At 23.5% G+C, this 16,090-nt stretch overlaps 1 protein-coding gene and 1 long non-coding RNA gene across 15 annotated transcripts in view; one reads left to right on the top strand and one right to left on the bottom strand.

The window, feature by feature from the left end:
- LOC117179162 (ankyrin-3-like) overlaps positions 1–16,090 on the top strand; it is a 645,468-nt gene that overhangs the window by 309,138 nt on the left and 320,240 nt on the right. For all 13 annotated transcript variants that reach the window (XR_004467875.1, XR_004467874.1, XR_004467873.1 and 10 more), the window contains one exon: positions 12,438–12,566. Coding sequence is in view for 10 of the 13 variants with exons in the window: in XM_033370872.1 (XP_033226763.1) it covers positions 12,438–12,566 (129 nt within the window). In the remaining 3 variants the exon portion in view is untranslated. The remainder of the gene's footprint in view (positions 1–12,437; positions 12,567–16,090) is intronic.
- Positions 1–16,090, bottom strand: part of LOC117179163 — a 171,185-nt gene that overhangs the window by 141,310 nt on the left and 13,785 nt on the right. The window lies entirely within an intron of this gene.

The raw sequence follows: 16,090 nt of genomic DNA, 5'->3' as shown, positions 1-16,090 counted from the left end.
TCGACTATTTTTATCAAAATTTAATTATTTCGTTCCAAATTTAATTACTCTGATGAAAATTCAACTATTTTGTTATAAATTGATTTATTTTCATTTATCATAAATTTTTTTAAGATTAAAAATTTTACTTGGAAATTCAACTGTTTTGTTCAAAAGCCAACTTTTTTGTTAAAAAATGTAACTGTTTTATTTAAAATTCGTCATTTGGATAGAAAAATCTTCCTCTTAGTATTCAGATTGGTTTCGAGTTGAACTTCTTTTTTAAAAATTAATTTTTTCCAGATTTATCATTAAAAAGGCGACCTTTTTTATGTTAAAAAATTTTAATTTTTCATTTGGAATTCGTCTTTTTGAGCAGAAAATTCGTTCTTTTAGATAAAAAATTCAACGGTCTTATAAAAAAATAGTCTTTTTGGTTAAAAATTTAACTATTTGGTTGGAAATGCAACTCTTGTTGGGCAAAGTTATTTTTTTTTCGGTTCAAAATTAAACTGTTTGTTTAAAAATGAAACTATTTAGTTAAAAATTTAATTATTTTGTCGAGAATGCAACTATTTTGTAATGAAGAAGGGGAGGCCTAGATTTTTTTTTCAAAATAGCTACTTTCCTTAATCCTTTAATTTCTTTCCTTCATTTCACCACCATCGAAAGCACTTTTCAATCCACTTTTCACTGCACTAAATCACTTTTTGAATTAATTGCCTCTCAGATGCTGCTTTTTAGATAGGCTTTTAAATGTTTCGATGACAAATGATAATTTTTGTGAAAGAGTGAAATATTTCTCTGACACTCGTAAAAATCTATTTCTGGGTAGACACGTTTTGATTGCAAAAGTGAGCTTTTTCCTTTGATTTAATGATCCGTTTGGGAAATTCGACAAGTGAGAGATTCAGTAAGCCATCATTTGTAACTGGGTCAAGCCGAGCGGGATAATATAAATTTCACTGTGGTCAGGAACTATTTTTGTCTCTGACGTGTATATATATTTCGTGTTAAATTAATTCAGCTATATTTGATTTTATTTGATTCGACTTGATTAATTACTGTTCGGAGGCGCACCGCAATTCCAGAGGTGTATCCAATTTATTATGGGGTCTGCCCTTCAGAAATAGAATTGAAAGCCTCTCAGAATAACAGAAATCACTTGAGGTGTGACTAATGATGAGTGTCAACACAGAACTCCTTTATTTTCCACTTGTTGAAAATTTACGTTTATAATAAATTTTCATTGCCGGGTGTCCACAACTATAATATTGCATGGCTGGTTCTAATTGATTGGAAAAACTGAGAGCCAAGACCTTAACTTTCCATAAGGACCTGATATCTAGGTACAAAGTGTTTATATATTTTTTTAAATAGTGGAAGACGGATTTTTATTTCGTTGGAAAATTTACAGCTTAAAATATAATTTGGTTAGTTTTTGAAAATTCCCTATTCCGTTTTAGAATTTATTTAAATTTGAAAGCTGCCTTTTTCAAGTCAGTTTATAATTTGTTTAAAAAATGTCTGGTTTAAATCTACAAGTTTACTTCTTTTTTAAATTCCATGTTTCTCTTAGGATTATAATTTTTTCGAAAAATTCCCTGCTCCCATTCAGAATTTTTATTTTTTCCGAAATATCCCCGTTTCAACTGATAAATACATTTTTTGTTTGATATTTTTTTGTTCCAACTCAGAATTTGTTAAAGTTTGAAAAATGCATGTTTTAACTAAGAATTTATTTAAATAAAAAAATTCCTGTTGCAAATCACATTGAAAAATTTCCGGTTTAAATCTGGGGTTTCATTTTTTTTCTATAATTCCAAGTTTCTCTTTAGAATTATACTACTTTTAAAAAATGCGCTGTTTCCATCCAGAATTTTAGTTTTTGTGGGTAATTCCTTTTTTCGATCCAGGATTTTAATCGTTGTAGAAAATTTCTAGTTCCAACTCAGAATTGGTTAGGTTTTGAAAATTCCCTGTTTCAACTCAAAATTTATTTAAATTTGAATGTTCCCTGCCCCAAGTCAGGATTTCAATTGTTTTTGAAAATTTCCAATTTAAACTCAGAGTTTGTTAAACTTTAAAAAGAAGTTCTTCCAACTCAGAATTTATTTAAAGTTTAAAATTCCTTTCTTCAAGTTAGACTTATAGCTTGTTGAGAAAATTTCCTGTTTAAATCCAGAACATTATATCTTTTCTAAAATTTCCCGTTTCAACTTTGAAATAGAATTCTTTAAAAAACTTTCCTGTTTCCATCCAGAATATTTATTTTTTTTTTAGAAAATTTTCAGTTTCAATTCAGAATTATCATTCTTTCGAAAAATTCCCTTTTAAAATCCAGGAATTCAACTCTTTCGAAATTTCGAGTTCCAACTTAGAATCATAATTTTTTTTAACAATTCCTTTTTCTCGTCCAGAATTTTGATACTTTTGGAAAATTTCATGTTCTCATCAAGAATCATTCGAAAATACCACGTTTCAACTCGTAAATTAATTATTTTTTAAAAAGTCCCCATTTCAACTCGTGAAACTTTGAAAATTACCTATTTCAACTCAGAATTCTTTTAATTTACAAAATTTACTGTTTAAAATGAGACTTATAATTAGTTTGAAAACTTTCCTGTTCAAAGCCAGAATTTGTTTTATTTTGCGAAAATTCCATCTTTCTAATTGTAATAATAATTTTTTTTATTAGAATGATCTGTTTCCATCCAGAATTTTAATTCTGTCAAAAAATTCTATGAAAAAATTCGATGAAAAATGTTTTGTTCAAATCCAAAATTTTAATCCTTTTTAAAATTTCCAGTTTCAAATCGAAGTTTGTCAAGTTTTAAAAGTTCCCTATTCCAATTTAGAATTTCTTTAAATTTGAATATTCCCTGTTCCAAGTCAGGATTAGAATTCTTTTGAAAAATTCCATGTTCCAATCTAGAATTAAAATTCTTTCGGAAAATTTCCATCTCTTTTGGTTGAGAATTGTTTTTTTTGCTTAAAATTTTGTTTTAACTGAAAATTTTACTATTCTATTTTTTGTTGAAAATTCATACTTTTCAGTTGAAAATGTGAATATGGTACCTATGAATTAATTTTATTTAAAAAAATTTACTCCCGTATCATTTCCCTAATTTAGCGAAAAATTACCCATATTTTGTGAGTATTTTGGACTGTAGAAGTCTGATATTGTAAATTTCTAACTTTAGATTTTGAAATTCACATTATACATTAATTGTTTAAATTTAGAATTACGCCGGAATTTTAAGATCCAGTTGTGGAAGCATCCAATTTAAGTCAAGGTTACAAATTTAGACACCAGGCCTACATTAATCTAAAGATATTAATTTAGCAATAAATTTCATAATGTATATAGTTTTCATAGAATCAATTTATCAATTTACTTTTATGAAAATAATATTTTTTTAATTTTCTACATGTTGTTATATTTTTTCCGAAAAAAGATTTCAAAAAGGTTTTAAAAATTCTAACAATACAATAATTAAACATTTTGATCCAAAAAATTTGGTTTCATGTTCCATGTATTAAAAAATTATTATTTAAATTTAAAATAACAATAATTAAACAAAAACTTCTCAATGCAATTTTGTATTCGAAAATGTGCATAGTACTTTTTCAAATTATTGCCCTTGTAATACAAATTTTGTTTTTGTTTTTAATAGTTGATATTACCACCAAAAAAATTTAAATTATGAATAAAAAACTGATAAATCAAAGCAAAAAAATAAATGGCGACAAGAGAGTCAAATTTTCAACCAAGAAAGATTTTTCAGTGAATTAGTTCTATTTTCAAAGAAGCAAATGAATTTTGTATCAAAAAGATTAAATATCTACAAAAATTTAAACAAAAAATGGAATAGTTAAGTTTTTAGTTGGAAACATTAATTTTCAATAAGAAAAACTGGTCTTTATTTTTTTTAAACTAACATTTTTGGTGAAAAATGAATATATTTTGTTCAAAATTATCCTTCTTTGGTAGAAAATTAAACTTTTTGGTAAAAAATTAATTTCTTTGCTTGAAAGTTATTTTTTAATTAGAAATTAATTTCTTTTTTTACTAAAAATTTAATTGCAATTTTATGTCGACATTTATGTTTATAGACTTTTAATCCTTTTAGCAGAAAATCAATTTGTTTGCTTTACAATTTAACTATTTCGTGAAAAATGTATTTCATTTGCTTAACAACTAATTTCTCTAACTCAAAACTAAACTATTCTATTCTTTGTTGAAAATTGATCTTTTTCAGTTGAAAATGCATCTAAAATAGATTTAAGATTTTTTTTTATTGATTTTTTTTTCTTTTTATGGTATAAAACTAACTTTTTTGGTTGTAAATTCATATATTTTGTTCAAAATTATTCTTCTTGGGTAGAAAATGAATCTTTTTGGTAAAAAATCCATTTCTTTGCTTGAAAGTTACTTTTCTAACTAAAAATTAGTTTTTTTTACTCAAAATTTAACTATTCTATTTTATATTGAAATTTTTTATAGACTTAATTTTCTTACTTAAAAATTTACCTATTTTATTGAAAATTTATTTCATTTGCTTTAAAACTTATTTCTCTAACTAAAAATTAAACTATTCTATTGCTTTTTGAAAAATTATATTTTTTAGTTAAAACATCATCTATTTTGTAAAATTTTTGTTTTTTTTCGATAGAAGATTAACCTTTGTGGTTAAAAATTATTCTGTTTTAGTAGAAAATACATTTTTTAAACTAAAAATGTAACTATTCCTTTTTTTGTTGAAATTTTTTTTTGATAGATATTGAATTTTTTGATTAAAAATTTAACAAATTTCGTTAAAAACGTCTTTTTTGTGCTGAAAATGAATTTTTCTGACTAAAAATGTAGCTATTCCACATTTTCTAGAAAACTGATCTCTTCAGTTTAAAACTCATTAATTTTTTTGAACACACGCCTTTTTTAGTCGAAAATTTAATTATTTTGGTAGAAAACGCATATTTTTTGTTGTTATTATTTCAACTTTTTTTTTTAATTCGTCTATATGACTTGAAAACGCAACATTCTAGATGAATTTTCTTTCTTTATTGTTTGAAAAATCTTCTTTGGTTGAAAATTAGTATTTTTTGTTTAGTTTTTTATTGAAAATTAAAATATTTTTCGGTGCAAATATCAACTAATGCACTTTTGGTAGCCAATTAATTTTTTTTTTAAATAAAAGATTTTTTCAGTTTCGCTGAAAATTAAATTATTTGTTTAAAATTCCCCCTTTTTGTGGTTGCAAATTAATTATTTAAACTGAAAATTTAATTATAAAATTTTACATGAATAATTTTTCTAATTTTTAGAGTAGAATAAATATAACTAATTAATAAACAATTTTTTAAATTGTTCTTATTCGATAACTTTCCGGTGTCATGAATTTTCTATTTCAAATTTTTCTTTTTCGGGAATTTTAAAGTATCGGGATATTTATTTCTGGGGATTTTTTAATCGTCCCATAAATTTTAACACGAGTATTTAGAATCTCGAGTATTTTTTATTTTTTAGGTTTATTTAGTGCCGCATCTATTATTTGTTTTCACAACTTCTCTGGGTTGTCAAAGAATTTCTTGAAATGTGTTAGGTGGTTTTAATCTGATTCTGATATCACTGAACTTGCTCAATAATAAGGTGTTTCACTCTGATTAGAACGATGCACTAATCATAAAATACGGTGTCGTCTTCTCGGTCAGTTGCTCGTGAGTGAACTCGTTTAATTTATTTAACTATTTTAGCTTGTGAATATATCGTGCACAAATTTGAGATTATTTAACAAAATCGAAATAATTGTTCAACCTTACATTAATTTAATTGTTCAAAAAAATCCTTTCCGAAACATAAAAAAATTACCTGAATATTTAAATTGTACCTTATTGTTTATTAGGGTGAGTCGAAAATAACAAATTCTGGAATTCGAAATTGCCACTACAAGTAGCATGTTGAGATCCTTTTTTTTTTAATTTATTGTTTGTAGGGTTTTTAAATTTTCTGGACTTTTTTTCATTTCTGGAAATCAAAAATGTATTCCCAATTTTTTGTGATTAAATCGCCCAGGCGAAATTAAGAATTACAAATTGAAAATTAAATAATAAAAAGTCGATTTATTTTCCATTTCTATTCCTGAGTCACAACTATGTTTTTCCTAGTGCATTTTTGTCAGTGGAAAGTTTTTGTATTCCCGATAAAATTATTTTCCTATTTACACAGGTGATCAGTTTTGTTCTAAAATAGGGATAAATCAAATAGGAATTTTTTGTTTAAATGTTTGATTAAACTACGCTAAAAAATTGGAAAGACTTTTCTACCTCTAGGAATGTAACAAAATTCTACTTTTTCCGCGTAGTGACAATTTCGAATTTGTAATTTTCGACCAAGCCTTTTGTTTATTTGTATCATTAATTAAACAACATTATGTTAATTGAAAAGTCACGAAGACACTTTTAAGAACTGTCAAGGCTAATAAATTAAAAATTTGGTAATTTTAATTTTAAATGCTTTATTCTTGCTCGTAATTTATTTACCTTGTTTTTCTATTTCGATTTTTTCTAGTTAATTTCTCCTGATGATTATATTTTTAGTGAACAATTTTATTATTTTGTTGAAAATTGCGAAATTTGGTAAAAAAATCATCCTTTTTGGTTGAATTCAATTTTTTTGGTAAATTCCACTATTTTTATAGAAAATTTACTTTTTGTTGAAAATTCTTTTTTAGTGTTGAAAATACAAGTACAATTTTTTTCTATTTCATCCTTTTGGGTTGAAAATTAATTCACTTTGGTAGAGAATACTAATATTTAGTTAAAAATGAACTTTTTTCGTTGAATTCAACTGTCTTTTATTTAAAAATGAAAATCTTTTTTCGTCGAAATATTGACTATTATATTATTATTTTAGAATTCATCTTTTTACCGTTGAAAAATTAAATATCTCGTATAAGATTGAGTCACATTTATATAAAATTAAGGTTTTTTTAACGATGCATTACGTGAGTCAAAAATTCATCTCTTTGATTGAAAATTAAATTATTGAGTTTAAAATAAATTTTATTTTTCTTGAAATATAAGCTATTGAATATTTTGTCCGGAATTTTTTTTTTTTTTAATGATCACACGTTTTTTTGAGAATTCATTTTTCGGTTGAAAATTCGAGTATCTTCTTAAAAAAGATATTTTTTTACCTTAGACAATTAACTATTTGGTGTAGAATGCAACTATTTTTGGTACACTTTTAGTATTTATTTAATAAAAACTCGACTGTTTGATTTAAAATCCAATTATTTGTTGGAAATTATTTTTTCATTGTTTTAAAGTTCAAATATTTGGATGGAAATCCAAGGGCTTTGTTAAAAATTATTTGTTGTTGAAAATTTAACTATTTGGTCGAACAATTATCTCTATGATTAAAAATTAAGTTCTTTTCTTAAAGATTTGTTCAAAGTTGTTCTGAATTTTAAAAAAATTAATAAATTTTTTCAATATAATATTTCACTGTTCCATTTTTGGTTGAAAATTCGTCCTTTTTAGTAGAAAATTGATCTCCTTGATTAAAAATTCAACTACTTGTTTGAAAGTTGAATCACTGTTTTAAAAATGCTCTTTTTGTTTTAAAATTTATCTCTTTGGATGAAAATTCAGCAGTTTAGTTAAAATAGTAAAACATATTAATTTTTTAACAAAAAGTTGAATTTTAAAACTAAAATTTTGAATCTTTAACCAAAAAGATGAATTTTCAATCCAGAAGACTAGTTGTTTACCAAAATTGATAAATTTTCATAAAAATAGTTTAGTTTTTAACCAAATGGCTAAATTTAAACCAAAAAAATAAATTAAAAAAGTTGATTCTTAACTGAATAGTTTAATTTTGAAAGTCTTGAAAAATCCATTTTTATTATTTTTTTTTAAAATTGAGAATTCATCTTTTTTGGTTAAAAATGGAACTATTTAGTTAAAAATGTAAGAAAAACTTCATCTATTCCATTTTCTCTTGAAAATTTATGTATTTTATTGAAAATCCCTTTTTTTATGAAATTCAACTATTTTTTATTAAAAATTAAAATCTTTTTTGTTTGAAATATAATCTACTACATTTTTAGTTTTGAATTTGGATTTTTCGTATTGAAAACTCCACAACTTGATCAAAAGTTGAACTTCTCTGTTAAAACTTAATTTTTTTGTTGAAGTTTCTTCAATTTAGTTGAAAGTTTACACCTTTGATTGTAAATTGAACAATTATTTTGAGAATTCGGTGGTTTTCTTGTCGCTGCGAATTATTTTTAAATGAATAAGACTGTAATTATTCTATCCTCAGTTAAAAATTAGTCTTTTTTATTAAAAAATTCAATTATTTTGTTGAAAAATTATAGAAATTTAACTGTTTTGTTGAAGATTTGTCGCCTTGGAAAAAATTTGTCCATTTCGATTAAAGTAACTGTTCTTCTATAAAAATCGTTTTAATCTTTTGAAAATTCAACAATTTTGCTTAAATTTTCATTATTTCCTTAAAAAATCTAATTTTCTGGTCAAAAATTCATCTTTTTTGGTAGAAAATGAAAAAAATCAACTATTCCGTTTTCTTTTAAAAACTCGTTTTGTTTCTTTTTTTGTTTGAAATATTAACTACTACATTTTTTTGTGAATTCATCTTTTTCTTATTGAAAAGTCAAAAACTTGATCAAATATTGAACTCGCTTGTAAAAAATGTATTTTTTGATGAAGATTCATCAATTCAGTTAAAAATTCACCTATTTTGTTAAAATTAAACAATTTTGAAAAACGGTTTGGTTTAGTTTAATTTAATTTGTTTAAATAATAATTAAACTATGTCGTTTTTGGTTGAAAATGTTTTTTTTTATTTGAAAATTCAACTATTTTGTCCATATTTTAATAATTTTGTTAAAAAATAATTTTTTTTTGGTTGAAAAATCAACTATTTTGTTAAAATTAAAAAAAATCCACTATTCTATTTTCGTTTTAATTTTTTTTTATTTAATTAAACTATTTTTGATTTAAAATTCAAATATTTTTTGTTTGAAATATCAACTATTACTTTTTTTGCGAATTCATCTTGTTCTCATTGAAAACTCAACTACTTGCTTAAGTGATGAACTCATTTTTTAAAAATGTATTTTTTGCTGAAGATTCATTAATTTAGTTGAATCGTCTTATTGGTTTGGAAATTCAAATTTTTTGTTGAAAATTTAATTCTTTTGTTAATAAATCATCTTTTCTGGTCGAAAGTTAATCTTTTTTGATTGAAGTTATATGAATAAATTTAAAAAAAATGTATTTGAATTTTTTGATTCTGTTTATAAAAGATTCTGTGTTCAAAATGCTATAAAAGAAAAATGCTGGTCTTCGAAGATTAATCATCAGGGAAAACGAAAAATTGCTCAGGACAAATCTAGAGAAAATTTAGGGAATTTAAAAAATGCAGTTTTACGGCCACTCAAAATTAGTTTGAAGAATTAAATTAGGAATTAAAAAAAAATTGAAGAAAAATTAGAAAATAAAATAAAATGAAAAATGAATTGCAACTAAAAAACGCTTAATTCGGGTATTAATACAGCTGAAAATGAGGTAAAATAGGCATGACCAATTAAGATTTTATTCGGGATTGACACGAAGTGGGCGTAGGTTGAATTTCTGAGCTGTTGACCAATTGGATAATTATGACTTACATTCCTGAAATATCTTTTATCGCACCAGGAATCACTGAAGAGACTCAGTTACAGCAAAAACGCGGTAGTAGTTACATGAAATAAAAACGACACTTGACACGCTTTTTGGTGCTTCAGATTAAGTTAAAAAAAATTACTTCAACTGAAATGCGACCAAATATCAGTTGTAATCTGAAATCTCTTCCGTAAAGAATGGACTTTAAATCACTAAACAGGTAGTCATATTTAATCCTTTCCCTAAAAATTTGTAGTCACGAGAACGAGAATTTTTTATTATTGTTTATGGTTGTATGATACCCCATGAACATTTTAAGATAAGAATGAAAATAATGAGTTAGTCGCTTTTTGAAAAAAAAAGATTTTTTTGTTGCATTTAATTACTTAAACATGAAGAGATTTTATATTAAAAAAATCAACGAAGAATAATTTTTTTACGGGAATTTTAAAAATTATATTCCATTTAATTTGTATAGACAATTTTTAATGATGAGTCGTAATAAAATTGTGTACCACCACAATAAAATGTTTTGTATTCGTCAAATTTTTTCATTAAATTTTAATTAAAGACAAAAAACTAATTTTTTCAGAAAGCGCTTTTCCGATTATTTTTATTCGCACCTTAAAATGTTCTTGGGGTGCCACAGAATCACATTCATTATAAAAATCTATTTGAAAAAATTTCAATAATTTTTACCATATAAGCTTATGAACATTTCTTTATTTCTTAGTAATAAAATAAAAAAATATAGTTTTTCCCAAAAATACTCCTCCGATTATTTTCAGTTTTAGATTATAATATTCGTTCGGTGATTGAAAAGATTTGAACAAATTTTTAGCAAAATAAAAATTTGTGATGATGTTGACAAAAATAATTTTTTAAAGAATTTAAAAAGATTTCAGGAGAATAAAACTATTTTTAAGATTGCCAGGAAAATTTTTAATGATTTTTTATTTTGACAAAAGCATTTTAAGAGAAAACGAAAAAAATTTCAAACATTCTAAATGATTTCCTAAAATTACAAAAAAGATTATATATATAAAAGATTTTAACGCAACATTGCTTCATTTTACAAGATTAGAAATTTTTTGAACAATTTTGAGTATTTTAAGAGAGGTTTAGAAGTTTTGAAAAGATTCAAAAATATTTTTAAACATATCAAAAATTTTCCAAAATTGTCAAAAGAGAATATGGCAGATCTTGAGGCATTTTTTTCATATTTCAGTACTTAAAAAAAATTGGTAGAAATTGAAATAATTTTAAACGATATTTAAAAGGCTTAGAAGTTTTAAGAAGATTCAAAAATAATTTTGAACTTAAATGTTAAACAAAAATGTAATTTTTTAGTGATTTTGGAAAAAGAACAATTCTGAAGCTTTTTAAGAATTTTAAAAGATTTGAAGAAGATAAAATACTTCCTTCATGATTTCTGGGCAAATTTTTAAATTATTTTGAAACATTAATTTTTAAAGAATAAAAAAGATTTCTAAAAATGTCTAAAAAAAATCTGGAAAAGTTTAGGAATAATTCGTCTTAGTTTAAAATATATTTAGGAGTTTTAGAAATTTTTAAGAGATGAAAAATATTTTAAAACATTTAAAGAGTTTCCGAAATTTGTAAAATATTTTTATTTTTCTTTCAAAATTTACAAGTCCCTAATATGATTTAAACTGACTCGAAAATTATGCAGATATTTATATAACCTTAAAAACAAATAAACTTAAGCAATAAATAGTTATTGTAATTTTTTATTTTGCATTTGGAAATTATTTTTTCCTCCAAATTCTATTGTGGTTAAATTAGATAAATAACCTTTTTAAATTAAAAATTAAGTATTCCAATTTTGCTTTTATGTTTATCTTTTATAGTTTAAAATTCAACTATTTTGTTGAAAATTAACATTTTTGTGAAAATTAATATTCGTGCGTGAGAAATTTAAATTGTTTTGTAGGACATTTTTTGTTTGTTTGTTAAAAATTAAGAATTTCAACTTAAAATTGAACTATTCCAATTTGGTATAAATGTTCATCTTTCATATTTAAAAATTCCGAAGTTTTTGTTAAAAAACAATTTTTTTTGTGAAAATGAATATTTTTGGCTTAGAAATTCAAAATATTTGGTAGAAAATTCTTTTTTTTGTTTGTTAAAAGTTAAGATTTTTAACTTAAAATTAAATTATTGCAATTTGGTCCAAGTTATGAATTATTTTCTAAAAATTAACTTTTTTTATAAAAAAAAGTTTAATTACAAATTCAACTGTTCGTATTAATCCGTCTTTGTGTAACAATTTTTTTTATTCGACACCTTATATGCGCCTAGCACGCGATTGATGATGCTAGATCCTTGAAAAGTGGAGATAAAATCCAAATATATTTTTTCGATTGCTTCTTTTCCATGTAGGCCTGTTTAATATAACCCAATAGAATCCTCAAGTACTTCGTAGTCTTCTTTGATATGCTTTAAAAAAACTAAGCCAATGTAAATAAAAAATTAACCAACACTCTCAGTTGACTTTGGTCAGTCAGACACGATTTTCTACTGAGAAAAATAGCTTGTAACCACCTCTGCTTTTTCAGGTAGAATTTCATTGATCAAGAATAATAGATTATGTTGATTTGCTCACTCAGTGACATCATTATAGTAACCATTAGGCATTTTTGTTGTTGTTGACATTTATTACATTTTTTATTTTATTCACTGCCTTGGCAGTCAAAACACATCATTCGTCGACTGGTTTTTAATTTTGGAAAAAAAATCCGTAGGCGAAGATCCGATGCTCAGCGACCAGCAGCAGTATCGATACATGACTGTTGATGATATGAAATCGATGGGAGATGACTCCATGCGAGTTAATGTCACCGATGATGAGAGGGACAATCGACATTCTGGAGGTGAGATAAGTTTTTATTTATTTCTAGAAACTCTGCCTTTTTTGAATTATTTTTTAGGTTTTCAAATGTTTATTTATTTATTTACACGGAATGACTGTTAAATTTTCGAACAAGAAAATATTCCGGAAATTATAAAATTGCCGAAATTTAAAAATCCCGAATGGAAAATTCCCGACCAGTTTTATAATATTTAACAAATATGAAAATTCCCGAATAATAAAATTCCCGACAGAAAATTGCCAAATAATAGAATATCCCAGTTAGAAGATTTCCAAATTATAAAATCCACAAATTTAAACAATAAAAAATTTGTTTAAATGAACATTATTCATTTATTAAAAATACTATAATCAAATATTTTGGTCCAAGAAAATTAAAAAAAAAGTTTAATGTCTTTAAAAACTATTGTTTGAATTTAAAATAACAATTTTTTTTAATACAGTGAGCATTAAAAACAAAATTTCCGTTGATAGAAATATTCCATAATTGTTTAAATCCAGGAATTTTCTAGTTCGAATATTTTATAATTCGGCAATTTTCTGTCAGCAATTTTATTGTTTGGGAATTTTCGAATTCGGTAAGATTATAAGCTTTCAGAAATTCTATTTCTCGGGAATTTCATTATTTGGGAATTTGACAGTGTCGGGAATTCAAGATTCGATTCGAGATTCAATTTTGAGATTTTTAGTCCTCCCTAGAGGCTCACGTTTTATATGAATTTTTGTATACAGTTTTCGTATAGTAATTTTTATTTTAAATTCATAGAATAATTTTTTAAACTTTAAACATGAAAGAAATGTCTTTGATAAAATTTTTTGACTATTCTATTTTTATTCAAAAATGAATATTTATTACAAAACAATTTCTAAAATTGTTTAAATTTGGGAATTTTCTAGTTCGCATATTTTATAATTCGGCACTTTTCTGTCGAAAATTTTATTAATCTGAAATTTTCCAATTCGGTAATATTGTGAACTGTTCACGAATTTTATTATTCGGGATTTTTATGTTTCGGTAATTTTATAATTTCGGGAATTTTATTATTTGAGAATTTTCCATTCGAGAATTTTAAAGTGTTGGGAATTTTATCTTTATGGATTTTTAAACACTATTATGGACTAAAATTCCCAATAATATTCTGAGTAGAAAATTCCCGAATTTATTAAATTACTGAAGTATAAAAATCCTGAAATTTACAAAATTCAACTTTCAAGAAAATTGAATTCATCAAAATATTCCATTATTAAGTTTTTAATAAATAAATGTGGCTGATTAAAAAAAAAAACAATTTTTCAAATTGTTTAAATTGGAGAATTTTGTAATTTTTGAAATTTCACAGTGTCTAATATTTTATTATTGAGATATATTTAAGTTTGGCAATATTATAAACTTCATTGGAACTTTTCAATTAGAGTTTGTTTTGTAATTCGAAAATTTTATCATTTTTGAAATTTTTCATTTCGAAAATTTTCTTTTTGGGGGATTTTGCAGTATCAGGAACTTTATTTTGCGAGATTTTTAAGCTGCTTACAATTGAATAATTAAAAACTTCAAACTTTAGAATTTAAATAATTTTTTATTAAAGTCAAAAAGACGAATTTTCTAGACAAAAATTTAATTTTCAGCAAAAAAAAATTAAATTTAAAAAAGTAGTTCAACTCTTAACCAAGGATTGGAAATTTCTACTAAGAAAAATGAATTTTCAACAAAAAATATAATAGTTGATATTTCAAAAAAAAAAAAGAAAAGATTTTTATAAAGTTAACAATAAAAAGCAGTTTTATTTAACCAAGAAAGACATATTTTCAATAAAATGCATAAACTGTTTACCAAATTCTTGAATTTTTGGCAAGAAACTATAGATTTCTTACAAAATAGTAAAATTTCTAGTGAAATAAATATATTGATTTTTAACCAGGCAGTAGTATTTGTAACTGAAAAAGGTGAACTTTCTATAGAAAGAGATGTATTTTTAAACAAAAAAATGAAATTGAACAAATGTTGAATTTTTAATTTAAAACAAAATGTTATTCAGGGAACAAAAAAGATCTATTTGTTTGAAAACTGAGCTTTCTTGTTAAAAATTCGCCTTTTTCTTGTTTAAAAGTTAATTTTTTTACTGAGAATTTAATAATTAAAGTTGAAACATTAAGTATTATGTTAAAAATTGTTCTTTTTAAAGTATTACATTTTTAACTTAAAATTTAATTATTCCACTTAAATATTCTATCGAATTAGTTAAAAATTCACCTGTTTAGCTTAAAAAATTTTTTTGCGGAAAATTTAACTATTCTATTTTTGTTCGAAAATTATCTGCCTAAATTAAAAAATCGTCTTTTTTGGAAGAAATTAATTTTGTTGATTAAAAATTCATATTTTTAATTTAAAATGCAACTATTCCAGTTAAAGATTAATGATTTTAGTTAAAAATTCATCAGTTTGATTAAAAATTATTTATTATTTTTTTCATAAAAATGTAACGTTTCCATTTTTGGTTGATAATTGATACTTTTAGATTCAAAATCCAACTGTTTGGTTGAAAATTTGTTGTGTTTTTTACTTGAAAATTCATCTATTTTGTGGAAAATGTGTGCATTTTCTTTAAGAATATTTTTTTTTATAGAAAATTAATCTTCTTTTTTAAAAATTCATCTTCTTCGTTGAAAATTCAATTTTTCCAATAAAATATGTATAATTTTATTTGTAAATAAAAAAACTATTAAATATTAAACTGGATTAATCCAGGTTAATATTCCACAATTTTATTTGAAAATTCATCTTTTTTAGTTAAAGATTCATCATTATATTTGAAAATAATGAAAATTTAGCAGTTTGATTGAAAATTAAAATATTTCGTTGAAGATGTTGCTTTTTGTGTTCGTTAAAATTTTTGTTTTTCACTGAAAATTAAACGATTTCATTTATGGTTATAAAAGATTTTTTTAGTTTTAAATTCAACTGTTTGGTTGAAAATGTTTATTTTTTTAGTTTAAAATTCAACAATTTCGTTAAAAATTCATGTATTTTAATGAAAAATCGTCTTTTTCGGTAGACAATTAATCTCCGTGTTTGAAAATCCATATTTTTTTGTTGAAAATAACAATACTAAAAATTTGCTTCTTCTGGTGGAAAATGAATTATTTTAACTAAAAATGTAACTATTCCATTCTTTGTTGAAAATTAATGTTTTTTTATTCAAAATTAAACTATTTTGAGCAAAATTAATTTTATTTTGTTTAAAAATCGTTTCTTTTATAGAAAATAATTCTTCTTTTTTTAAAAATTAATCTTTTTAGTTAAAAATTCAAGTTTTCTAATAAAATATTAATCATTTTATTTGTAAATTTATCTTTTTCGTTGAAAATTTAACTAATCCATTTTAATTTTTCATTATATTAGTTAAAAATTTATCTGTTTCAGTTAAAGATTCATCCTTATAGTTGAAAATAATAAAAATTCATCACTCAGATTAAAAATTAAACTATTTTATGAAAATTTTGTTGTTGAAAATGATTTTTGTTTTA

This window comes from Belonocnema kinseyi, chromosome 8 (genome assembly GCF_010883055.1).
Source record: "Belonocnema kinseyi isolate 2016_QV_RU_SX_M_011 chromosome 8, B_treatae_v1, whole genome shotgun sequence".
In the NCBI taxonomy this organism is placed as follows: Eukaryota; Metazoa; Arthropoda; class Insecta; order Hymenoptera; family Cynipidae; genus Belonocnema; species Belonocnema kinseyi.
Note: the sequence above shows the minus strand (reverse complement) of the source record. Positions and strands in the feature narration are given on the sequence as shown.